At 54.1% G+C, this 24776-nt stretch overlaps 1 protein-coding gene across 1 annotated transcript; it reads left to right on the top strand.

The window, feature by feature from the left end:
• The first annotated feature begins 61 nt into the window (after positions 1-61).
• On the top strand, positions 62-23406 carry Setd1b (SET domain containing 1B, histone lysine methyltransferase). Its single transcript, XM_051161540.1, has 17 exons — positions 62-267; positions 709-893; positions 1113-1211; positions 1868-2138; positions 4309-4421; positions 5474-6700; positions 9822-10646; positions 13851-14112; positions 14203-14549; positions 14634-14742; positions 15436-15972; positions 16934-18193; positions 19270-19436; positions 20230-20361; positions 20448-20567; positions 20650-20787; positions 21871-23406. The coding sequence occupies exons 2-17, from the start codon at positions 723-725 to the stop codon at positions 22042-22044; spliced, it is 5952 nt and encodes a 1983-aa protein (XP_051017497.1). The 5' UTR covers positions 62-267; positions 709-722; the 3' UTR covers positions 22045-23406.
• Positions 23407-24776: the final 1370 nt, after the last annotated feature.

Below are 24776 nucleotides of genomic sequence, written 5' to 3'. Positions count from 1 at the left end.
TGAGCGCTCGGGTCGGGCTCCTTAGCGGTGTATTGTGGGATGTGCGGCTACTGGGAGCCGAGCCTCCGCCGCCAGCCGCCTCCCGGGCAGCAGCAGGAGCAGCAGCAGCGGCAGCAGCAGCAAGGGCAGCGGCAGCCCGGGGCCCGGCAGCCGCTAAGGCGGCGTCCTCCCCACCCCGGCCCCCGGTCCGGCCGCCCCGGCCTCGGCTCCCGCGGGGGACACCATGTACTGGCTGGCGGCGCAGGGAGGCCGGCGCCCGGCGGGGATGTAAGCGCGGCTGGGGAGGGAGAGAGGCCGAGGCCAGAACAGCCGAACGGCCCGAGCCCCCGGCCCCCGCCCCGGCGGGCGACGCCAGGCCTGCCGCGCGCCCCGCGCCCGAGCCGGGCCGAGCGCCACGCCGGGCGGCCGGCGGCACCATGGGCCGGAGCCCGCGTCCTCCGTGCGCCCGGGACCGCGCCAGCCCGCAGTGGGGGCCCCGGGCAGCCCCTCACTGCCAGCCAGAGACGGTGGCCGAGCGGGCGGGCGCTTAAAGCCTCCGGAAAGGGTTTATTCTCTCGCTCCATTCTTATTTTTTTCGGGGGGGGGGGAGACAGCGAGACAAGCTTTCGGGGCGCGCTGGTAAGGTGGGAGGGGGGGGGGGCCAGCCGATTGGATTCTTTGGTCAATGTGTAGAAGCGGCGGAGAGGACAACAACTTGCTGGTTTTCAGGTTGGGTTAACGGCATGGAGAACAGTCACCCCCACCACCACCACCAGCAGCCCCCGCCGCAGCCCGGCCCTTCGGGCGAGAGGAGGAACCACCATTGGAGAAGTTACAAGTTGATGATTGACCCGGCTTTGAAAAAGGGGCACCATAAACTGTACCGCTACGATGGACAGCATTTCAGTCTGGCGGTGAGTAGCCGGCGCGTCTTCCCGCCACCCCCACCAACCCCCAGTGGAGCCCCCAGACAGAGGAGAACGGAGGGGGACCCTCTTCCAGCCACCTGGCCAACTGTCAGCCAGGGCTCCTCTCTCAGCCTGAAGACTGGTGCCTGGAGACGGGGGGATCTGTCCCTGCCCCTGGGGAGGCTGCCAGCCCTTCCATACAGAGCCTCCTATCCCTGCCCACAGATGTCCAGCAACCGCCCGGTGGAAATTGTGGAAGATCCCCGGGTGGTCGGAATCTGGACCAAAAACAAGGAGCTGGAGCTGTCGGTGCCCAAATTCAAGGTAGGACCCCTCCTCTCTGTTTTATGGTCCCTCCCCCCGCTTCCCCGAGTTCGAAAATAACGCCAGTCCTGACCAAGCCCTGCCGGATTCTGAGTTCCCGCCGTGCAGGGCTGGGAAGTTTTGGCGGGGAGGGACAGAGGGGTGTCCCCTCCCGGCCACTGTAAACAAAATAACACCCGGAGAAACTGTACCGATGACATTGATACAGCGTCCTGCGGGCGGAGCTAGGGGCTCCGGGTCCCCACCTGAGTCCTGGGCACCCAGGGGCTCGGCTCAGAGACCCGCCCCCCTTTTCAGCCCTTTGGCTTTAAAGGGGACAACTTCCTAGACCAGGGGGTCGTTCCGGAACCAGCAGCAAAGACCGGAGGCCAGAATAGGGGGTGGGGAAAGAGAAACTGTTTCTTTTTCCCCTTTCCTTTCGAACCCAGAGGACTTCCAGGTTCCAACCGATTTAATCCTCTGCTTCCCAAGCCCGCCCGCATGCTTTTTGTTTTGTTTTTTCTTTTTCAAAACATTAAAAAAAAAAAAAACCAACAACAAAACCACCTCATCATTTATTGTTTTTAACTGCTGGGCAAGTGAGGAGTGTTGTGTTTTCTCTTTGGTTTTAATGTTTTCCAAACTCCCTCCCCCCCCCCCCCCGCGGCCCCTGCCAGATCGATGAGTTCTACGTGGGCCCTGTGCCTCCAAAGCAGGTGACATTTGCCAAGCTGAATGACAACATCCGTGAAAACTTCCTAAGGGACATGTGCAAAAAGTATGGGGAGGTGGAGGAGGTGGAGATTTTGTATAACCCGAAGACCAAGAAACACCTGGGCATTGCCAAGGTGGTCTTTGCCACGGTCAGGGGCGCCAAGGAGGCAGTCCAACACTTGCATAGTACTTCTGTGATGGGCAACATCATCCACGTGGAACTGGACACCAAAGGTTAGTGGAGTCCTCGGGGCCTCCTCCAGAGGGAGGAGCTTGAGGGCCACCTGTCAGTCCGACCCCTTTCCCTCCTCCCTTCAGAGTTAGGAGAACCCCTCTACTGTAGCCTCTTCCTTGGGGATCCCCCCCTCCCTTATTTATCTGTTTATTTATTTATTTTTGTCCCCTCCGGAGGGCAGAGTCACATGGAGCCAAATGTGTTGTCTGTTGCTAGGAGACAGGCTATAATTTACCAAATGTGCCAGTCCTTGGCCACTGCACCCTTAGGGACCACCCAAAGGCTTCCCCGCCGATGACACCCCTGTGGGCCCCTCTCTCTGAGCCTGTGTTTAGATAGTCCCTAGTGTCGCTGCCTGTGTTAGGGGAGAAGGGAGAGTTTGTTTGTTTGTAGGGGGCAGAGGCAGAACCGTGTGATTTTAAATTCATAAAAGTCATTCCTTAAGGATCTAGGGTGCTGTCCCGTCCCCCACTGCTACAGGTGCCCCTTCCCTGAATCAATCTGAACCCCAGAGTGTTTCATTGATAATGTTCTGATAGCACTGATAGTGGATCTTGGGGGCGGGCTGCTCTGGGTGCTCAAGGGTTGACACTTGTCTTCCCTCCTCTCTCTTAAAGAGACAGCAGCACCTTTGTTTGCTCAGTCGGGCTTGGGGAGCCACACCTCCCAAGTCCAGGGCTGCTGACTCTTTCCCCTGAGTTCTGGCTTAAGACTCAGGTGGAGAGGCCTGACAAGATTTCCCCTAAGTTTACCTGTGACTTTTCTAAAAAATAGCTGCCAGTTGGAAGGAAAGTGCAGGGCACTCTGGGATCAGGCTGTCCAGTGTGGTCCAGATTTGGGTGGCACTGGTGAGCCCTCCCCTAGAGAACCCCCCTGTGCAACTCCAGGGGTGTTGTGAGCCCCCCAAAGGCAAGAGAGGAAAGCCTATTTTTGTTTTGCTTGTAATGATGGGTACAAGTTGACGGTATCATAAGACCATGTTGGGTGTCGCAGAGGGTTTTGGTAATTCTGAGTGGATTTGGGTAGCCCACTTGCAGAGCCTGGGCCTAGTCATGTGTCTCTTTGGGAGATAAGCTTGTCGTTTCTGTCCAGTCTAGACTTCTCCTGCTCCTCTTTTCCCTAGCTCCTCAATCTCTAGTAAAGTGCACGCTTGCTCTTGGACGATTGCTCGCTTTCTCCTCTCCCTCCCCCTCTTTCCCCCCCTCCTCTCCTCTGTCTCCCCCTCTCCTCCCCTCTCCTTTTCTCCCTCCCTCCCTCTCTGTGTAAAGAGACTTTTAAATCTACTACCTGTTCTTACACTAAGCTGAAGTCTGATTTCCCTCAAGACTGAAGCATGCAGTCCCCCTCCCCCATCACCTGCCCACATCTTACGAAGCAGCTAAGTCTCACCACAATTTCATTTCTGAAAAAAAGAAAGAAGAAGAAAAAAATACTACCACCTATGTTTGAAATTGTATTTCGAGAGAGAAAGAGACCAGCAAAGTGTAAAGGTAGCTCAAGGAATGCACCTCCTTTGCATATGTAAGCAGCCGCCTCTGAAGCTCTATAAATATACCAACAATCTGGGGCCTGGTTGGTGAAAAAAAAAAAAAAAATCTCCGATGGGTATAGAGTTAGGCATGGGGCTCACGGCACTCTGTGGGCCCCAGGTAGTCCCCAGGCAGACCGTGGGGCCCTCTTGGGGCTTAAGCCTAGTGGAAAGCACCTCGCAGTTGCTTCATAGTAACGTATATTTGACAAATTTTGCCGGTCCTTTAGCCTCAGGTAGTTAACAAGTTTGTGTCACCAGACTTCCTCTGTCTTTGCTACAAGCTGTGGGGGCACGGGAGTGGTAGCAGCTTGCTCTTTGGGAACCATGCTCCGAGAACTTTGGGAAGTTTGCACTAAGGGTGGCACTTTTTGGGTCTTGAGGAGTCTCTGCCCCCACAAAGGCAGCATCAGAAACATCAAGAGAAGTTGTAGCTTTGTTGGACAAACAAGAATCTTGAATGCGTACAAGAGAGGGTCAGTAGGAACCTAGTTGGGGACTCGCAGTGTCCCCAGGCTTGTGGTCGCAGCCACAAGGGATCCACGAAGATGCTAATAACCAAGTTGGAATCCCCATGGTGGGGGGCAGGGGGTGCCTCACGCCGGAGCCTCCATGATAACCTTTTCCCTTGCCTGTTACAGGGGAAACGCGCATGCGCTTTTATGAACTGTTGGTCACCGGCCGTTACACCCCACAGACCCTCCCAGTGGGTGAGCTGGATGCTATTTCTCCGATTGTGAGTGAGACTCTGCAGGTAGGTTTATCACTGTCAATCCTCTGCCTCAGCACCTGAGCCCTGACCACACCTGCTGTAGAATCAGAGTTGGACTATAAAGCTTTGCCTCCCCAAAATCTGCTACAGCAGGTCTACCTTGGGATTGGTCCTGCTCCCTGTCTCTTTAGTCCAGCTGGAGTCACTCCTCCCATTCCTACCCTCTCGCATCCAGGCTGGGATTCCCATGGACCTGGGGCTGCTTTTCCATATGAATGTCAAAACATTGGCGTCATAGTGTCTGGTGTCTGGGCACCCCTGGACTCCTGTCTCCAGAATGCAGAGTTCAGACCCTCTTCAGGAACAGACTGGCTCCTCAGCCCATGTCTACCAGGACACTTATCTGGCCAATTCCTCTCAGCCACAGTTCCAACCTGGGCTTCCACCCACACACTGCTTCTACACACACACACACACACACACACACACACACATACACACACCACCTCAGAAAGTTAAAATCTGTTTACCTGATGATAAGAAGGCTCTTGTCACACTGTTTAAATGTCTAGAATTTGTAAGGACAGCCCATCAAACCCAAGACCACATTTTGTTGGTCACATCTCTGTGTTACACCCTTCAATGTCAGATAGCCTGAGGCGGGAAGGAAATGTCAGCCTATACCGGGATGTCAGGGGCTTCTCTTTCTGCCTCTGGGATTAGGGAAAGTCCTCTGGGTGTCCAGAGGGTATTCACCTATACCTAGGGGTAGGAAAAAAAAAACTGAGAACTTCCTGACACTCCACTTCTTTCCTTGCTCTGGGAAGTTGTGGGCTCCTTGCTCCCCAGCAACCAGAGATCGAGTGAGAAACAAAGATCTGTTGCAGAAATATGTCCTCCCTCTGCTCCCATGATTTCTTTCTGGCTTTTCGAGACAGGGTCTCTCTGTGTAGCACTGGCTGTCCTGGATTCACTTTGTAGACCAGGCTGGCATCAGACTCACAGAGATCCACCTGCCTCTGCCTCCCGAGTGCTAGGATTACAGCGTGTGCCGCCGCACAGGGTTCCATGACTTTTTCCCTGTCTCTTTCTAGCTGTCAGATGCTCTCAAACGCCTCAAGGATGGCAGCCTGTCTGCAGGCTGTGGCTCTGGCTCCTCCTCTGTTACCCCCAATAGTGGTGGGACCCCCTTCTCCCAGGACACAGCTTACTCCAGCTGCCGTCTAGACACACCCAACTCCTATGGACAAGGCACCCCGCTCACGCCTCGCCTGGGTACCCCTTTCTCCCAGGATTCCAGCTACTCCAGTCGTCAGCCCACACCCTCCTACCTCTTCAGCCAGGACCCCACAGCCACTTTCAAGGCTCGGCGGCATGAGAGCAAGTTTACAGATGCCTACAATCGCCGTCACGAGCACCATTATGTCCATAGCTCGGCCGTGGTGGCAGCAGCTGCTGCGGCTGGAGCCACAGCTGCTTTCCGAGGTTCCTCAGACCTCTCCTTTGGGACAGTTGGCAGCAGTGGCCCTCCCTTCAAGACCCAGTCACAGGATTCCACTTCATTTGCCCATACTCCACCTCCTGCCCAAGCAGCCCCTGTTTCTGGATTCAAGTCAGCTTTCTCTCCATACCAGACTCCGGCACCCCCATTTCCCCCACCCCCTGAGGAGCCCACCGCCACAGCAGCCTTTGGGAGCCGTGACAGTGGGGAGTTCCGGAGGGCACCTGCACCCCCACCTCTGCCACCCTCTGAACCTCCAGCCAAGGAGAAGCCAGGCACACCTCCCGGTCCCCCTCCACCTGACAACAACAGCATGGAACTGGGTGGTAGGCCTACCTTCGGCTGGAGTCCTGAACCCTGTGACAGCCCTGGCACACCCACTTTGGAGTCATCTCCTGCAGGCCCAGAGAAACCCCATGACAGCCTGGACTCCCGCATTGAGATGCTGCTGAAGGAACAGCGCACCAAGCTGCCCTTCCTGCGTGAGCAGGACTCGGACACTGAGCTCCAGATGGAGGGCAGCCCCATCTCCTCCTCCTCCTCCCAGCTCTCCCCACTCACCCACTTTGGCACTAACTCACAGCCTGGCTTCCGTGGTCCCTCGCCACCCTCCTCGCGCCCCTCCAGCACAGGCCTAGAGGACATCAGCCCAACGCCACTGCCTGATTCTGATGAGGATGATGACCTTGGCCTGTGTCTGGGGCCTCGTCCCCCACCTGAGCCGGGCCCCCCAGACCCTATGGGTCTGCTAGGCCAGACAACTGAGGCGGCTTTGGACCTGACAGGAGACAGGACTCCGACCTCAGAGAGGATGGATGAGGTACCACTATGTCTGTCTGTCTGTCTGTCTGGGATTGATTCTCTGTCTGTGTTCCACTCCTTCCCCCTTGATACATTTCACTAGCTAAGGCACAGGAGCAATAGGACGCCTGTCCTCCCTGGAAAAGTCTAGACTTTTCAACTTTGGATAAGTCCTGATTTGGAGCTCTAGTGGAATTGGCAGACCCCCAGGAGTATGGCCTGTGCAGATGGGTCCAGGTCCTCTGAGTGGCTTGGAAATGAGTGATTCGCCTGTCGCTGCTCAGGCATATTGGCCAGGGTGTGCTGTGTGGGGCTGACTCAGGAAGGACTCACTCCCAAGTGGTGTCTCCCAGAGTCTGGTACACTGCGGAGGTGGGCAAGTGGGCAGTCAGTCTTCGGGTTAGCTTTGGAAGGGAACATAGCGTAATAGCGTAAATCAGGCAAAGGTGTCTTGTCTGCCCCCTACCCACTGCTCTCCTCACTCCATCTCATTTCCTAAACCTGAGGAGGTGAGGGTCCCACTGTGCAGGTTCCATTCTTTGGGCAGAGGGAGGGTTATGGCGTCCTCCTGGGCTCTGCTCAGTCCTCATCCTGGGCCTGGCATCCCTGGGCCCAACAGCATGAACAAATAGAAGCTCAGATACAGCCCCTGCTCCTGTGTCCTCCCCTAGCCCTTCGATTAAGCCCCTCTGCCTGCCTGGAAAGGAACAGAGAGCTTTGGGAGAGGCGGTGGGGGCCACAGGTGGTTGAGGCTCCTGGGAGCCTGCAGCAGCCCTGGGGAAGTGGTTTCGAGGGTCAAGGCGGAGGGAGTTGACAGGTGTCAACTAACGAGGCTGGAGGCCCCTCCCCCATCCCTTTTAAGCAGCCTAGGTTTGGCGGATGTTTATCATGCCAGCCACCTGGTCCAGGTTTAAGACGCTGGAGGGCATGGGCCGTTCTCACAAGCATTCGCTCCCTGTAAATGTAAGAAACGATGAGGAAACTAATGCTGGGAGGGCGGGCTGGAGTCTTGGGACGCCCCAAGACAGAAGCCCAGGGATGCTTCCGAGTAGAATTGAGAGTCTGGTCGGCCCTCGGGTGCCCCCTGCTGGCGGCCAGGAGAGCTGTACCTAGGTTCTGTGTCTTGTCTTGTGTGTTGTCGGTAAAATAAAGAGCTCTGCCCACACAAAGCTGAGGTAGAGAGGGAGCAGCGGTATAGAAGAGACTGGTGTTGAGGGACTGGATAGGAAGAGGCTGGCGACTAAAAATAAAACAAGCGTCAGATCCAGAGCCTTAGCTGTCTGGTCACACGGGCTGTGTGACCTAGAGGAAGGCATTTCCCCTCTCTAGTCTCAGTTTCATCATCTGTTGAGTGGGTCAGTGAGAGTCCTGCCTCACCATCTTCATGGAAACGTGGTGTCTGGGAAGCCCAGGAGTCATTCACCTAGACCTACTGGACCCACAGCCAGCTGGTTCCCACCCACTGTGCCCAGGGAGGGAGGGGGCAGAGCCAGAGCTTGCCTGGTGCACCCGTGATTGGCTGACTGTAGTGGGCGGGGTTAACCCTCTGTGCGCTGCTACACAGTGCTAGGTGCTGTCCAGAGCTGATTGAAGTTAGAACTTTTCTTTCTGTTCCTGCCCAGCTTTGAGAGAGAGCCAGAGTGTGTAGATGTGTGCTGTGTACAGGGGAGATAGTCCTTCCCTTCTGAGGCCCTCCTCACCAGGTGGTATGACCTGTGACCCCATAAGCGCCCCCCCCCCAGCCTTTGAAAGCACCTGCTGTCTGTCAAGCCTTGTTTTCTTCACATATTCACCCAGGATGGGGTCCAACCCGCAAAGGAGGCTGGTGTGGGAGTGGACCTCATCTTTTCTCATCTTTTCCTCCAGTTCCCAGGGTCTGATTCCCAAAGACACACTTCTCAAAGGAAAGAGCCCTCCCCTGTCAATTTATTTTTTTAGTTTTTATTTTTTAATTTTTGTCCCAAGTTATCCTTGACTCCGTCCCCTCCGTTTCCTTGTGCTCTCTCTAACAACAGCTCTCTGTGGGGCAGGTGTCCAGAGCATGTGTCCCCGCGCCAGTTCTCACTGTCAGTTCTGACTCTCTGGTTCCCTCCCTCATCAATCAAGAGGGACCCACATGGAACCTCACTTTATGGTGTGCCCCTGCAGTGAAGGGGCAAAACCACACTTGTCTGTAGTTCTCAGCCTTGCCAGCCCCTTCCAAAAGCCAAGAGGACTTAAGTGAAAAGAGAGATGGGAAAAGATTAAAAGGGTTCAGTGAAAGAACGTTTGCCCACCGCTTATGATGCTCAAAGGGCCTAGGCTCAGCCCCTAGCATTTATTTCAAAGACAAACACGTAAAAGTCACCTCTTGTTTGAGTCCTTGATGCTGCTACACTCCCCCTCCGAACCCACACACCCACTCACCCCAACCCCCCCCCCCCCCCCAGCTAGCACTTGCTCCCATGCCCTTTGCACAAGTCCCTCCTGGCCTCAGTGAGGTCCACACACTGTCGGAGCCCAGGTTGGGGAGCCACTTCCTGTTTCAAATCCCGACTGTGTCTCTTATTGGTTGTGTGGTCTCCCGGAAGTTACTTAAACCTCCCCCTCCCTCCCAATTTCCTCATTAGCAAAAGTGGAGATAACAAAGCTGACTTTGCAGAGCTGTTCTGAGAACTAGCTAATGTTTGTAAATGTGCCTGACACGTGCCCCCCACCCCCCACCCCCTGCCATGCAGTTGTTAACTCTTTCCTGTGACCTCAGGGGACTCTCAGGCTGAAGGTCCCTTCCCCTGTTGGCCTCCCCTTCCTACCCTTCTGCTCTTCTCATGATCTGTTTGCCTCTGTGCCACTCTTACACTTCAGCTCCACGGTTTACAAGTTCAGCTTCTTACAGAGCAAGATTTGCGTCTGTCTGTCTTTGTCACTTTCATATTTCAACGTCTAGAGCGGCACCCAGCACACAGGTGTTGAGCGAATGGCTGTCATGATGCCTCTTGTACCGAAAGGGAAAGTATGATTTGGGATGGTTGGTTGATTTGCATGAGCTTCGTCTCACTGGGAGTCACTGGGAGTCTCCAACACTGGTCCCAAGTCTCTAGCTTCTTGGTACTTGGAAGCTGCTTATGAGCTCTTCTCTTTCCCTCGCTGCTCTCTTCCAGGGCCAGCAGTCCTCAGGAGAGGACATGGAAATCTCAGATGATGAGATGCCCTCAGCCCCCATCACCAGCGCTGACTGCCCCAAGCCCATGGTGGTGACCCCAGGGGCAGGGGCTGTGGCAGCCCCCAATGTGCTGGCTCCAAACCTGCCCCTGCCCCCACCCCCTGGATTCCCTCCGTTACCTCCACCTCCACCCCCACCCCCACCCCAGCCTGGGTTCCCTATGCCCCCACCTTTACCCCCACCGCCACCGCCACCACCGCCAGCCCACCCTGCAGTGACAGTGCCCCCACCACCCTTGCCAGCGCCACCTGGCGTCCCACCCCCACCCATCCTGCCACCGCTGCCACCCTTCCCACCGGGACTGTTTCCTGTGATGCAGGTGGACATGAGCCACGTGCTGGGTGGCCAGTGGGGTGGCATGCCCATGTCCTTCCAGATGCAAACACAGATGTTAAGCCGGCTCATGACAGGCCAGGGTGCTTGTCCCTATCCCCCCTTCATGGCTGCTGCAGCTGCCGCTGCCTCAGCTGGGCTGCAGTTTGTCAACCTTCCCCCCTACCGGAGCCCGTTCTCCCTGAGCAATAGCGGCCCAGGCCGTGGGCAGCATTGGCCACCCCTGCCCAAGTTCGACCCCTCCGTGCCACCACCAGGCTATGTGCCACGTCAGGAGGACCCACACAAGGCCACGGTGGACGGGGTCCTCCTTGTAGTGCTCAAGGAGCTCAAGGCCATCATGAAACGAGATCTCAACCGCAAGATGGTGGAGGTGGTGGCCTTCCGGGCCTTCGACGAATGGTGGGACAAGAAGGAGCGGATGGCCAAGGTATGTAGCTTGAAGGTATGCGCAGGAAGCATCCCAGGGTGACAAGAGGACAGGGCAAGAACCAGGTGTACCTTTCTTCAAAGATGTCTGTCACTAAATCACATGGTGGTGGTGCACGCTTTTAATCCCAGCGCTTGGGAGGCAGAGGCAAGCGGATCTCTGAGTTCAAGGCCAGCCCGGGCTACACAGAGAACCCCTGTCTTGAAAAGCCTAAGTAAATAAATAGGAAAATAGAGAAATAAAAATAAAAAGTGAAGCTGGGCATAGCAGCGCACGCCTTTAATCCCAACACTCTGGAGGCAGAGGCGGGCGGATCACTGTGCGTTCAAAGCCAGCCTGGTCTATAAAGCGAGTCCAGGACAGCCAAGGCTACACAGAGAAACCCTGTCTCGAAGACTAAAACCAAAAAGAGCCCCCAAACAAACAAAAAGGTGAAGCTAACTGAACAGGCTGGTGCCATGGCCACTAGCACTGTGTATGGTTCTTTCCCTTTAAATAAGAGAAGATGAAAGGAAAGGTACAGGTGAAATGCAGTTCCTCATGAGCCCACACTGAGTTTGAGGCACTCCGTGGCTTCCTGACCAGTGGCTGCCATCCCATGTGGTCCCACAGCCAAAACTTCTGGGACATTTTTCTCTTCTGATAGAGTTGGCATGAAGTCTGGCCTTGTGAGGACTATTTTTCCTCCTCTCCCCCCCCACCCCCCGCCCCCGAGGTTTTGTCTATCCAGACCTTCATAAAGGATCCCTAATTTCCTTTTCTCTGCTTAAGAAAGGACTTTTCAGCAGGACATGGTGGCACATACCTTTAATCCCAGCACTCAGGAGGCAGAGGCAGATGGAACTCTGTCAGGCCAGCCTGGTCTACAGAGCTAGTCCAGAACAGCCAGGGCTCTGTTAACCCAGAGAAACTCAGTCTTGAAAAACAGGGTTGTTGTTTGTTGGGGTTTTTTGTTTGTTTGTTTTTTCAGGGTTGTTGTTTTTGAGACAAGATTTCATTATGTTGTGCCCTGGCTCTCTAGTACTTGCTATGTAGCCCATTGGAGATCTGCTTGCCTCTGCCCCCTGAGACCAGGCTGGCTTTTGTTCTTCATTTGTTTGTTTGTTTGTTTGTTTTTCAAGACAGGCTTTCTCTGTGATATAGCCCTGGCTGCCCTGGACTTGCTTTGCAGACCAGGCTGAGCTCAAACTCACAGAGATGTACCTGCCTCTGCCTCCCTGAGTACAGGGATTAAAGGCATGTAATACCTTAGCTGGCCATCACACAAATTGTAGAGTCTTGTTTTTATTGAAGCTAAATCTAGCTTAGGTTTAAATAAAATACTTATTGAAGCCAGGTGGCACACGCCTTTAATCCCAGCACTCCAGAGGCAGAAGAAGGCTGATTTCTGTGAGTTCAAGGCCAGCCTGGTCTATATAGCAAATTACAGAACAGGTTGGGCTAAGTAGAGAAACCCTGTCTCAGAAAACAAAATCCAACTCAGGCTAACCTCGAATTCTCTTTGTAACAGAGAATGCTTTTGAACTTAGAATTTCCCTGCTCCACCTGTCATGTTTTGGGATCCCAAGGTGTGTCCCAGTGTGCTACATCACACCCAGTTTGGAGATGCTGGAATGAGACCCAAGGGTTCCTGGTTGCTAGGCAAGCACTTTTCCAGCCCCGCTGTACCCCTAGCTCTGAATACATCCTTAAAGCTGCAGGCAGTGCCTGGGCCAGATGTGAAGCACAGCTGTAACCCCACCCAGCACGTGGGTGGTGAGGTCAAGAGTATCAGGAGTCTAAGGCGAGCCTCAGCTATGCAGTTCCATGCTATCCCATAATAGAAATGGCTTAGAGAGATGTCTCAGCAGTTAGAAGAACTGGCTGCTCTTGTAGAGGACCCAGGATTGGTTGCCAACACCTACTTGGCACGTTAAAAACTATCCATAAATCCAGTTCCAGGGCACCCACCTCTTTCTTCTGGCATCCATAGCCACCAGACATACATGAAGACAAAGCACATATGCACATAAAATAAAAATAAACTTTAAGGGGCCCTGTGTCGTGGCACATGCCTTTAATCCCAGCACTCGAGAGGCAGAGGCAGGTGAATCGCTGTGAGTTTGAGGCCAGCCTGGTCTACAAAGCAAGTCCAAGACAGCCAAGGCTAGCACAAGAAAGACCCTGTCTTCAAAAACAAACAAACAAACAAACAAACAAAACAGCAACAAAAAAACTTTAAAAGAACTTACATAGCAAATTTCAAAAGGCCACCCACTTGGGCTTGATCTATTTTAGTTGGAGATAGTCTTATGTAACCCAAGTGAGCCTCAAACTTGCTATGTAACCCAAACAAAGTTGACCTTAAGTGCTCCCATCTCCCAAGCGTAAGGATTACAAGCATGTGACAACAGCCTTCCTCTCCTGTTGCTGTTGTTTGCTTGGTGGTGTTTCTTATGTGTATGGGTGAGTGCATGAGTGCTTGCCTGGGGTCCACAGAGGCAGGGACAGGCCATCGGAAGCCCTAAAACGAGTTGCCGATGGTTGTGAGCTGTCATGTGGGTGCTGGGAATGTAACCCAGGTCCTCTGCAAAGGCAGCCAGAGCTCTTAACCACTGAGCCGTCTCTCCAGCACCCTCAACTCTTCTTTTAAAAATTTGTTTTGATTTTGTTTTGTTTCCATTTTGTTTTTTTGTTTTGGTTTTGTTTGTTTGTTTGTTTGTTTGTTTTCTTTCTTTTTCTTTCTTTGTAAAACATTAGCTCAAGTAGTAAACGTGGTTTCAGTTAATTTCTGAAACAAGAACCCCTTAAGCCCTGCCCTTTCTCTTATGGGTATTTTGAATCAGCTGTGTAGCTACCATGGACTGCTTGTAACACACCTGAACCCCAGGGCGCTGGGAAATAAGGTGTTGTAAATAGACTGAGTGAGGACCTTGGTCCCTGTGCTAAGGTAATGATGCAGACATGTCTTTACAGCACAAGGCTCTCGTTTCCACCTCCCACATGAGAGGAGGCGACTGCTCTAAGAACTGTGACTGTCCTGGTGTATTGTTGGTGAGGAGGACATGATGGAGGGGCAGTGCAGGGCTGTAGGACCCCAGAAAAGGGAGTGTGGTGTGGCCACCAGGTGTGTGGGAAGAAAGTGTGCCATTACCCGAGGCTGCCTGCAGGGGTTAGCAGCAATGCGTCTCACTGTAGTCACTGTCCCCTTCTCTCCCATCTTAGGCCTCACTGACCCCCGTGAAGTCTGGTGAGCACAAGGATGAGGACAGGCCAAAGCCCAAAGACCGGATCGCCTCATGTCTGCTGGAGTCATGGGGCAAGGGTGAAGGCCTGGGCTATGAGGGCCTAGGCCTGGGCATTGGACTTCGTGGTGCCATTCGCCTGCCCTCCTTCAAGGTCAAGAGGAAGGAGCCACCGGACACAGCCTCCTCTGGTGACCAGAAGCGGCTGCGGCCCTCAACATCTGTGGATGAGGAAGATGAAGGTTTGCACTTGCTCTCGGCTTGCTGGCTGGCTGTTTTTTCCCCCGCTTCCCAGCTCTGCTTCCCAGCTCTGCCTCCTGCTGTTCCCACAGAGTCAGAACGGGAGCGAGACCGGGACATGACCGATGCCCCCTGCGAACTTGCCAAGCGGGACCCCAAAAGTGTGGGTGTGCGGCGCCGGCCAGCGCGGCCACTGGAGCTGGACAGTGGCGGGGAGGAGGATGAGAAAGAATCCATGTCTGTGTCCTCGTCTTCATCAGCGTCCTCCTCTGGATCTTCTACCAGCTCACCCTCGTCCTCAGCCTCGGACAAGGAGGAGGAGGAGGAGGACCGAGAGAGCACTGAGGAGGAAGAAGAGGAAGCAGAGGAGGAGGAAGAGGAGGAAGAAGGCCCCAGAAGCCACATAGCCTCACCCTCATCCTCGTCCACCTCTGATAAGGTCTGGGTCAGAGAAGCTGTGGGTGCTGGGTTGTGGGACGTGGGCCTTCAGCTTACCTGTGTCCCTCTGTCACTGTCCTGCCAGGATAATAATGATGCTGATGACAGTGATGACCAGACTGATTCTGACAACGATGATCAAGACATAGCCCTGTCAGAGGCGAGTGAAAAGAACAGTGTATATTCTGAGGAAGGTAAGCAAGGAGGTGGGCAGCCTGGCTTTGCTCCTGCTCTGTGCTCTCAGGGCAGAGGTAGGGCGTCAGTCACTGATATTTTGGGACCAGTATTGGTGCTTTTGAGAGGTTTGCTCACTAAAGCACATATCTCATGTGCTGTGATTGTAGCTATACCAGAAGGCAGAATGGGTGAGTCCATAGACGCAGAAAATACTTAAGCTGGTACTTAGGGTGGGGTGGAGGTGCTGGGAGGAGTACTGATGGGGTGCCTTCTGTGTTGATGGAAGTGCTTAGGAACTAAGTGAACGGAATGGTCGCCACATTGGGAACCCAAACAGTAACTGTTCACTTGAAAAGGAATAGTCTAAACCAGGCGTGGTCGTGCACGCCTGTAATCCCAGCAGTCAGGAGGCAGAGGCAGGTGGATAGCCATGAGCTCGAGGCCAGCTTGGTCTACAAAGCGAGTCCAGGACAGCCAAGGCTACACAGAGAGACCCTGTCTTGAAAACAAACAAATAAATAAATAAGGAATAGTCTTACATTAATTTCCCCTTGCTCTTTTTATATTGAGGGCTCGTTTCCTCCCCTTCAGTGTCTGAGGGGTATGTTCAGAGGGCATCCTGTTCAAGGCCTTTGGGGAAATATCTAGCATTAGGCAGGAGCACCATGGGCCATGAAATAAACCTTCCCCAACTTGTGTCCCCCACCCAGAGGAGACAGAGAGCATCGCCACCTCAAAGGCCCCAGCTGAGTCATCGTCGTCCAGTGAGAGTTCTGAATCTTCTGAGTATGAATCCAGCTCTGAGTCCTCATCCTCATCTTCATCCTCAGAGGACGAAGAGGAGATGACTGTACCTGGGGAGGAAGAGGAGGAGGAAGAGGAAGAGAAGGAAACAGCAATGGCCACAGCAACGGTGGTGGCAATGGCCGATGAGAGCATGCCTCCGGCCAGTGGCCGAGACTTTGAGCAGGACAGGGCAGAAGTGCCTCTGGGTCCGGGAACCCTCGTGGGGGAGTCCCTGGGCACAGAAGAGGAAGTGGACATTGAGGCTGAGGACGAAGCCCCTGAGATGCAGGCTCCGGTGTTGGAGGAGCTTCCATTTCCTGCAGGAGCTCAGGAGCTGGAAGAGAGCAAAGAGCCCCCAGGAGAGCCAAGCCCAAACACACAAGAGGACATGTTGCTCTCTCCAGAGCCCCCTGCCAGGGAGCCAGAGGCCCAGCCCCCGTCTCCCCCTGAACGTGGTTCAGGTAATCCTGCTACCTCCTGGGTGGGACGCGGGTACGGCATGGTACAGAGAGCTGTCAGAGCCAGCCAGGATCTCAGGAAGTCCCTGAGGTGCCCCCATATACACACTCAGTGGGGAACCCATAGTCAGTGTAGTGCCAGGTCAGTGGGTTCTTCATTCTGCACCACCTTGACCGAGTAGGGCAAAGCAAGTGACAGGCTCATTGCTGGGACCTTGGATGGGCATGCCTGCAGGTGGCAGACACAGTGTTGCTACTGAGCTCCTCCCCTGGGGAAATCGGTACTATTCCTTAATTATAATCCATTTTAACATTACGGAGTACTTAACATGGTCCTGGATGCCTAGGCTCATATGTACCTTTATGAAATCCAAGGAAGGCAAACTGTAGATTTTGTTTAATGTAGCTCGTTTCTCTGAGTACAAACCACAGGCCTCTGAATAGGGACTCAGCTGTGAACTGTGGTCTGCAGGACTGTTCTAGGCATTGTCAGTACAACAGTAGATCAAATGGAGGAAGATACCTGTCCTCAGGAAGCACATGCTCTAGGTCAGAGTGACAGGCTACAACAAACACACTAGAAAAATTAGGTCCCAAGAGAGCAGAGATAGATGCCAGGAGAAGCTGATGAAGCCTGACAAGTACTGCAAAGATGAGACTTGAGTCTTGCTCCACCATGGAGCAGGTCTTCTCGGACCAGGGGAACAAGCTGTGGTTTGTTCTCCGCGGTGCTGTGGTTCAGACACAGGACCTTGCACTTGCCAGGATGTACCGCACCCGGACGCCGCAGACACTCCCGAAGCCCCTTCTAGGTGCCCGACACTGGGCTGGTTAGTGAAAAGCCTTGCACGGCTTGACTGAATGGTGTCTGTATGTTGAATGCACAGCAGACCAGTGAGACTATAGTATCTGAGGGGTGTTTGATTAAATAACAGTGCCCTGCCTTTTGCCTACCTCTCCACAGAGGAAGACCTGGAAGTGGAGCCAGAGCCCCCACCGATGCTCTCCCTGCCCTTGCAGCCACCATTGCCGCCCCCTCGACTACCCCGGCCACCCAGCCCACCGCCTGAGCCCGAGACCCCTGAGCCCCCCAAACCTCCTGTCCCTCTGGAGCCTCCCCCTGAAGACCAGCCTCCACGTACTCCAGGCCTCTGTGGCAGTCTGGGAAAGTCACAGAGCACAGAGACAGTGCCAGCCACCCCAGGCGGGGAGCCCCCGCTGTCAGGGGGCAGCAGTGGCTTGTCACTGAGCTCCCCACAGGTGCCTGGCAGCCCCTTCTCCTACCCTTCTCCGTCCCCGGGCTTGAGCAGTGGGGGTCTTCCACGGACACCTGGTCGGGACTTCACCTTCACACCCACCTTCCCTGAGCCCAGTGGACCCTTGCTTCTGCCCGTCTGTCCCCTCCCAACTGGTCGACGAGATGAGCGCTCTGGCCCCCTGGCTTCCCCTGTGCTCCTGGAGACCGGACTGCCTCTCCCACTCCCCCTGCCCCTGCCCTTGCCACTGGCGTTGCCTGTCCCTGTCCTGAGGGCCCAGCCTCGGCCACCTACCCAGCTGCCTCCCCTCCTGCCTGCTTCCCTAGCTCCTTGCCCAACCCCCATCAAGAGGAAGCCAGGCCGGCCCCGGCGATCCCCACCATCTATGCTGTCCTTGGATGGGCCTTTGGTCCGGCCACCACCAGGGCCTGCCCTTGGGAGGGACCTTTTGCTCCTGCCAGGCCAGCCACAGGCTCCCATTTTTCCCAGTGCACATGACCCTCGAGCAGTGACCTTGGACTTCCGGAACGCAGGGATCCCAGCACCCCCACCGCCTCTCCCGCCCCAGCCCCCTCCACCCCCACCTCCACCACCTGTCGAACCCACCAAGCTGCCCTTCAAGGAGCTGGACAACCAGTGGCCCTCTGAGGCCATCCCCCCAGGACCTCGCCGCGATGACGTCACTGAGGAGTACATAGACCTGGCCAAGGCGCGGGGACCATGGCGGCGGCCACCTAAGAAGCGCCATGAAGACCTGGCGGCCCCATTGGCTTCACCTGAACCCTCACCACCCCAGCCTCTCTTCCGGCCCCGCTCAGAGTTTGAGGAGATGACCATCCTGTATGACATCTGGAACGGTGGCATTGACGAGGAGGACATCCGCTTCCTGTGTGTCACCTACGAGCGCCTGTTGCAGCAGGACAACGGCATGGACTGGCTGAACGACACACTCTGGGTCTATCATCCTTATATCCTGCCGGACTGTGTCCACATCCTTCAGGAGCAGGAAGTCTCCCTAGGCATATCGCCTTGCCTTGTAGCGATCACAATGCCAGGGAAGCAATAGCACAGTCATTGTCACCCATCAACTGGTGGTCACGACGCCAGGCCTGTCTCACTCCCAGAGGTAGCCGAGCTGGTCGCAGGTCCAAACATGAGGATTAGGCGTGCAGAACTTCCCAACAGTGGAGGAGACTGAGCTAGGCTCCCTCAGCAAGGCTCTGCCTGGCTAAATTGAATCCCCAGTGGCCCAGTGACATACGGGATAGTTAGTTGTGTCATTTTTACACAGACAGAAACTGGTGTTCACAGTGGCTATGTAATCCCAGCACTCGGGAGGCAGAGGCAGGCAGATCTCTGTGTTCAAGGCCAGCCTGGTCTACGAAGTGAGTCTAGGACAGCCAAGGCTACACAAAGTGGCTACATAGGGCCAGGCATGGTGGCGCAAGCCTATAATCCCAGCACTTGGGAGGCAGAGGCAGGTGAAATCGCTGTGAGTTTGAGGCCAGCCTGGTCTACAAAGTCTAGGACAGCCAAGGCTACACAGACCCTGTCTTGAAAAACCAAAACAACAAGAACTAAGTGATCTTCCCTACGTCACACAGCTACCAAGTGGCAGGCCTGGGGTATGAAGACAAAGGCTGCTCGAGAATCCAACTTTTTTTTTTTTTCCCCTCCTTTCTGTCATGCTCTCCTGAAGCTAGCCTGTTTGGTACTGTGCTGCTGTAAGGATGGCATTAGCTTGTCCCTGAGCATTTACCGTCTCAGGAGCTCCGCCACAGTACTCTGTATTTGACTCTTCTTAGAGTAATCGTTAATCCTATTTTCAGGCCAGAGACAGGCAGAAAGTAGTGATCTGCACACTCAGCGTCACTCACCTAGGTACAGACCATCAGCAGAAGTGGCTTCAAAGTGGGTGGTGGACCCGAGTGTCCATATCCCTCCACACGGGTCTGCGGCTGGGGAGACCCCGCGGAGGGGCCAAGAGGTGGGGGGATGGTGGTGGTCTCTGAGGTTGTCCACGTTGCCCTTGACCCACACCCACCCACCAGCCTCTCCTCGGCCAAGAAAAAGAAACGGGACGACGGCATCCGTGAGCACGTGACAGGCTGTGCCCGCAGCGAGGGCTTCTACACTATCGACAAGAAGGACAAGCTGAGATACCTCAACAGCAGCCGCGCCAGCACCGATGAGCCACCCATGGACACCCAGGTACCGTGAGCACAGCCAGTGTGAGCATGCCCTGAGGAGGCTCCAGGCAGGAGGAGGTGGAAGGCGCAGCTGGGGGCGGGGGAGGTTGAAGCACATGAGCTCTAGAGAGTCTGGGCTGTGTAGGTAGAATGTCTTAGAATTGAGAAAGAAAAGAAAAAGTATTGCTTTTTATTCTATGGGTAGCAGAGAGGCCCAAATGGTTTTAACCTTGGATGTAAATGCATTTCCAAAAAGTTGGCCTCCCCCACCTTTCTCTAGTCAGTATACACCTTTGGTGTACTAGGCATTAATGAATAAGACAGAATTATTCCCTCATGGTGTGGGGTGAACATTCAAGCCAGCGGACAATCAGGAGCAAATGCTGTGGATAAGAGGAAGGTTGGCAGGTCCAAGGGGGTCAGAGAAGGTCACGTTGTGTCTGAGTGAGGAGGGAGAAAGCCACATAAACCCACAGAGAGAAACTACTGAGAATAGAAAAAAGTATTTTGAAAAGGCAGGGAGAGGCTCAGTTGTGAGAGAAAGAAAAAGCATTTCAATATGCTGATATGAGCCCGGGGTGGTGGTGCAGGCCTGTAATCCCAGCACTCAGGAGGCAGAGACAGGCAGATTGCTGAGAGTTCGAGGCCAGCCTGGTCTACAAAGTGAGCTCCAGGACAGCCAGGGCTACACAGGGAAACCCTGCCTCGAAAAACCAACACTAGCAAAAAGAGAGGCCGTGGGGACTGAGCTGGGGAGGTTGTGACAGGGCGCCACATCTGTCACTTTCTGACCTGTCATCCCATCGTGCCAGCAGGGTATGAGCATCCCTGCCCAGCCACACGCCTCTACTCGGGCAGGCTCAGAGCGGCGGTCTGAGCAGCGGCGCCTGCTGTCGTCCTTCACCGGCAGCTGTGACAGTGACCTGCTCAAGTTCAACCAGCTCAAGGTGAGGCCAGACCTCCTCCCTGGCAGCCAGGGCAGCCTTGGGGCTTGAGAGGACTCACTCACCCATCACTGCCTTTCCTCCCCTAGTTTCGGAAGAAGAAGCTCAAATTCTGTAAGAGCCACATTCACGACTGGGGCCTGTTTGCCATGGAGCCCATTGCTGCTGACGAGATGGTCATTGAGTACGTGGGCCAGAACATCCGCCAGGTAGGTGCTGCCTGGGGGACCTGTAATGGGGGTAGTGGGGGGCATGGTGCCGGCCCAGACTTAAGACTTTTTTTGCCACCAGGTGATTGCGGACATGAGGGAGAAACGGTATGAGGATGAAGGCATCGGTAGCAGCTACATGTTCAGGGTAGACCATGACACCATCATCGACGCCACCAAGTGCGGCAACTTTGCACGCTTCATTAACCACAGCTGCAATGTAAGTGCCCAGCAGGCTCCACCTCTGTACTAGGGACCCAGGCTCCTCAGTCATGTTCTGTCTCCTTCTCGGGCTCCTTGACCAGAGGTGCTCGGTGGGGGGGTGTTGGGGAGGGGCCTAAGAAGCCTGTACAATGGATGTAGTGGGAATTCTGCACTCATATAAAAGACAGAAGGTTCTCAAGAGGTGGCCTGGGGCCAGATGTGGTACTGTATATTAAACCTAGCATTCGGGAGGCAGAGGCAGGTGAATTTCTGTGAAGAGGGTAGCCTGGTCTACATAGTAAGTTCTGGGCCAGCCAGGATTACACAAGTAAGACCTTGTCTCTTTGGTTGGTAAATTGGTTGCCTTGCAAGCACAGAGACCTGAGTTCAGTCCCCAGAACCTACCCAAAAAGGCGGGTAGGGGGAGGTGGAGACAGGAGAATTCCCTGAGCTTACTGGCCAGCCAGCCTAGCTAATTTGATGAGCCCCAGACCAGTGAGGCGCTGTTGTAGCACTGCTGCTACCCAGGTGAGTGATGACAGGGCTTGACCATGCCTGGTAGCTTCAGAGGTAGGGACAGGAATGGTAGGAACTATAGCCAGCACTGATAGAGAGGGCTTGGGGAGGAGGGTGCAAACAGTTTTGGCTTCAGGCTCCCAGTGAACTTGATGGCTTCTGTAGTAAGTATTTAGCTTGGTCTCCAAACAAAAGCAGCCCCAAGTGATATACAAATGAAAGGGGGCAAGATGGCGTCAGTAAAACTTTATTTAAAAAGTAGGCAACGAGGGCCTGTAGTTTATAGACCTCCTTATTTGGGGCTCAGAAGTAACAACTGCTTAGAAGGACCCACATGGCAGCTCACAAACTGTAACTCTAGTTCCAAGGGATCTGACACTCACACAACAGTGCACATTAAAGAAAGAAAGAGAACGAAAGAAAGAAGCCTTAACTGCTCATCGTTCTGATTTAATAATCAGGCATGGGAGAAGCTAACTGGAGAGCTGAGCCTGGAGCGGGCGACCTCGAGTCAGGCTCATCTGGGTGTGGGGTGAGGACTGGGTAGGGTGCCTGGCTGACCACATCCCCACCTTGCCTGCAGCCCAACTGCTACGCCAAGGTGATCACGGTGGAGTCACAGAAGAAGATCGTCATCTACTCCAAGCAGCACATCAACGTCAACGAGGAGATCACGTATGACTATAAGTTCCCCATTGAGGACGTGAAGATTCCCTGCCTCTGTGGCTCCGAGAACTGCCGGGGGACCCTCAACTAGTCCCCGGGTGCCGCCGCAGGCCAAGGATGGCAGCTGTAGCCCGGGAGGACCCTTGCCCTGGGCCGGGCTCCGCCTCCCACCCATTTCAGGTGCTGTCCCTGTTCCCCAGCAGCCACGCTAGGGCCTGGCGCCCCCCAACACTACCCCAGGACCCACCTGCAGCCCCAGCCCCGCAGCGGGAAAGGGCTTCTCTGTCTCTCTCCACCCGTGTCTTTCTGTTGTAAAGATGCTCCTGCGGGCTTTCTGTCCTTCTGTGTCCAGCTTTCCCTCCCCCTGGTCTTCTCTCGCTGTCTTCAGCCTCGGTCTTTTCCCGTGAATGCTGCTCTGTCGTGTTGTCTTCTCTTTATTTTCTTCCTTATCTTAAGAAAAGACATTTTAACCGCTGAAAATGTGAAGGCAGAATCAGAGGAGGGACCCTGTGGGGGCCTGGAGGCCCAGTGAAACTGTGTGTGGGTCCAGGGTCCAGGCTGGCTCTGGGCCAGGTGCTGCAGGAGGAGGGGGCTCCAGCGGCCTCAACCTCGGAACACTACATACCTGAAAGGCCCCTCTCTGCCTGTGGATGCAGTGAGCAGACCCCACAGTTTCCCCTGACCTGTTGTTTCCCAGTCTGTCCCTTCCCCTGAGGTAGACCCTGGGGGAGCCAAGCTGGTCCCAGACAGGAACTTCCTCTCCGAGTGCTCCCAGCTGCCTACCACCCTCAAATCCTTGGGTTCAATGTTTACTTTTTCATTCGGATGCCAGCAACGATGGAGCCACCTAGGGTGTCCCCAGTGCGGTGGGGGCACCGGAAAGGGTGTCTCCACTCTCTGCTGCCTCGGCTTTGCCTGGGTGTAGGGGGTGCCAGGGCCCTCAGGGCCCCCCAGCCCTGCGATTACGGGTTGTCTGACCGTATGCATGTGACATTTTTGTTGTTGATAAGCTTTGCCCCTTTACCCTAACCCACACCCATATCACCCTGCTGGTGGCTCCCACCTGGGAGGCCAGAGCGTATTTATTTCCATAGTGAGCAGGTTATTTCTCCCAGAGAAAAGAAAGTCGTCTTGGAAGTCATTTTAAAACTTAAGTTTTGGACAGGTTCCTGCCCCCACCCCACCCCTAGTAGCCTCCATCCCTCTTCAGGGTTAATTCCTATGAATTTTTTTGCCTATGTAAAAAATCAAAAGGAAGGGAAGTTGATTATTTTGGTGTTCAGTACCAAGCCTGTAACTGCCATAACGGATTTTTTTTCCCCCTCGGGAACTTTGTTTCTTGTGGAAACTCATGGGAAGACTCACACCCTTTCCCTTATTTCTCTGTATTTCCAAAAAAAGTAAATCAGCCAACAACAGCAAAAAGACACACACAAACAGCAAGTCCCATCCTGTTCAGTCCCATTTCCCCCCCATCCCCACATCCCCGGAAAGCAGAGCAGGCATGTAAATACTTCTGGACCGTGACTGTTGTGACCCGGAGTCCTCACCAAGATGAAAGTGCTCCGGGTGGGGCTGACCCCACCCGTGGACCAGGCCCGGAGCCTCTTGGTATCTCAGCTTGTGTCAAGCTTCCTTATCATGTAAATTCTGTACAAAGAATTGTTCTCTCTCTCTCTCTCTCTCTCTCTCTCTCTCTCTCTCTCTCTCTCTCAGTCATTGGTGGTTTTGTTGTGGTTTTCTTTCTTTTTAATCCTCCACAGGCCCTCTGTGTTTGAGAGTGTGTGCCCACGGGTCTGAAGGTCAAGATGATCAGTGGCTTTAAGACACAGGGGGTACCTGGGCACAGCGACAACCTTCTCTTCCCATTTGTGGTTTTTTTTTTTTGTTTTTGTTTTTGCATAATTGTGCAAATGAGAAAGATATTTATTTTTCACATGAAGAAATGTGCAGTGTGTAGAGATGGCTAATTTGAGTTACTTGTGCAGCCCATCCCACTGGGGGTTGTCTTTACCTTACCTGCTTCCACCCACCACACAAGGGTAAGGATGAAGATGCCCGGAAGCCAGGGAAGAGATGCTGGGTCCCGCCCTGGTTCTGTCTCATTGAGCCCCATTATGGGATCTACACTAACCTTGGCTGACTTTGATGAAGGGTGAGATTTTGAGGCTGCCCCCTCCCCAAACCCCTGGCTCACCCCCAGGAATGGTTTGCAATAATCCTGATACTTGGGTCCGTTTTTTTTTTTTTTTTTTTTTTTTTGGAAAGCTTTCGTTACCATTGAATAGATCTCTGCTTTTGAAGGGTCAGGGGTTTCTGATTTTTTTTTTTTTTTTTTTTTTCCTCTCTCTGCCCCTGCAAAGAAGAGAACCAATAAATTTTAGGGTTGTCTGTGCATATAGACTCTGTCATCCGTATGTAACTTGTTTTTGAGGAGAAGTGTTTCTGTTGTGGGTGTGTCTTGCTGTAAATAATTGTTCATATTTTTGTGAATTCAATACTATGTACCATTGTATTATAGTAACTTTTATAAAGCAAACCATAAATATACTGACTTTTCTTACAGATACGCCGTCTCTCTTGCTCTCCCACCCCTTCCCCCTTCTCTTTTCTCCCCATTGAAAGTGCATTCTGTTCACAAGGAGGGTGGGTCGGGCAAGCCCAGCAACTGTGGGAGGGTGTGATAGACCACTCTGAACACTGTGGGTTCAGACTGTTTGACTCTGTAGCCCAGGCTAGTCTAGAATTTCCAGCTGGCTTAAGACCCCTGAAATGCTGGCTTGTAATCAGGAGCTGCCATGCCAGGTTGCCCGTGTGTTCTTT

This window comes from Acomys russatus, chromosome 19 (genome assembly GCF_903995435.1).
Source record: "Acomys russatus chromosome 19, mAcoRus1.1, whole genome shotgun sequence".
NCBI lineage: Eukaryota > Metazoa > Chordata > Mammalia > Rodentia > Muridae > Acomys > Acomys russatus.
Note: the sequence above shows the minus strand (reverse complement) of the source record. Positions and strands in the feature narration are given on the sequence as shown.

Bases quoted from the DNA above. Each gene is read 5' to 3' on its own strand.
- Setd1b (XM_051161540.1), top strand. From the start codon at position 723: ATGGAGAACAGTCACCCCCACCACCACCACCAGCAGCCCCCGCCGCAG. The intron at 14,550-14,633 runs GTCTGGGTCAGA...CTGTCCTGCCAG, and splicing joins CCTCGTCCACCTCTGATAAG to GATAATAATGATGCTGATGA. The intron at 20,362-20,447 runs GTGAGGCCAGAC...TTCCTCCCCTAG, and splicing joins TCAAGTTCAACCAGCTCAAG to TTTCGGAAGAAGAAGCTCAA.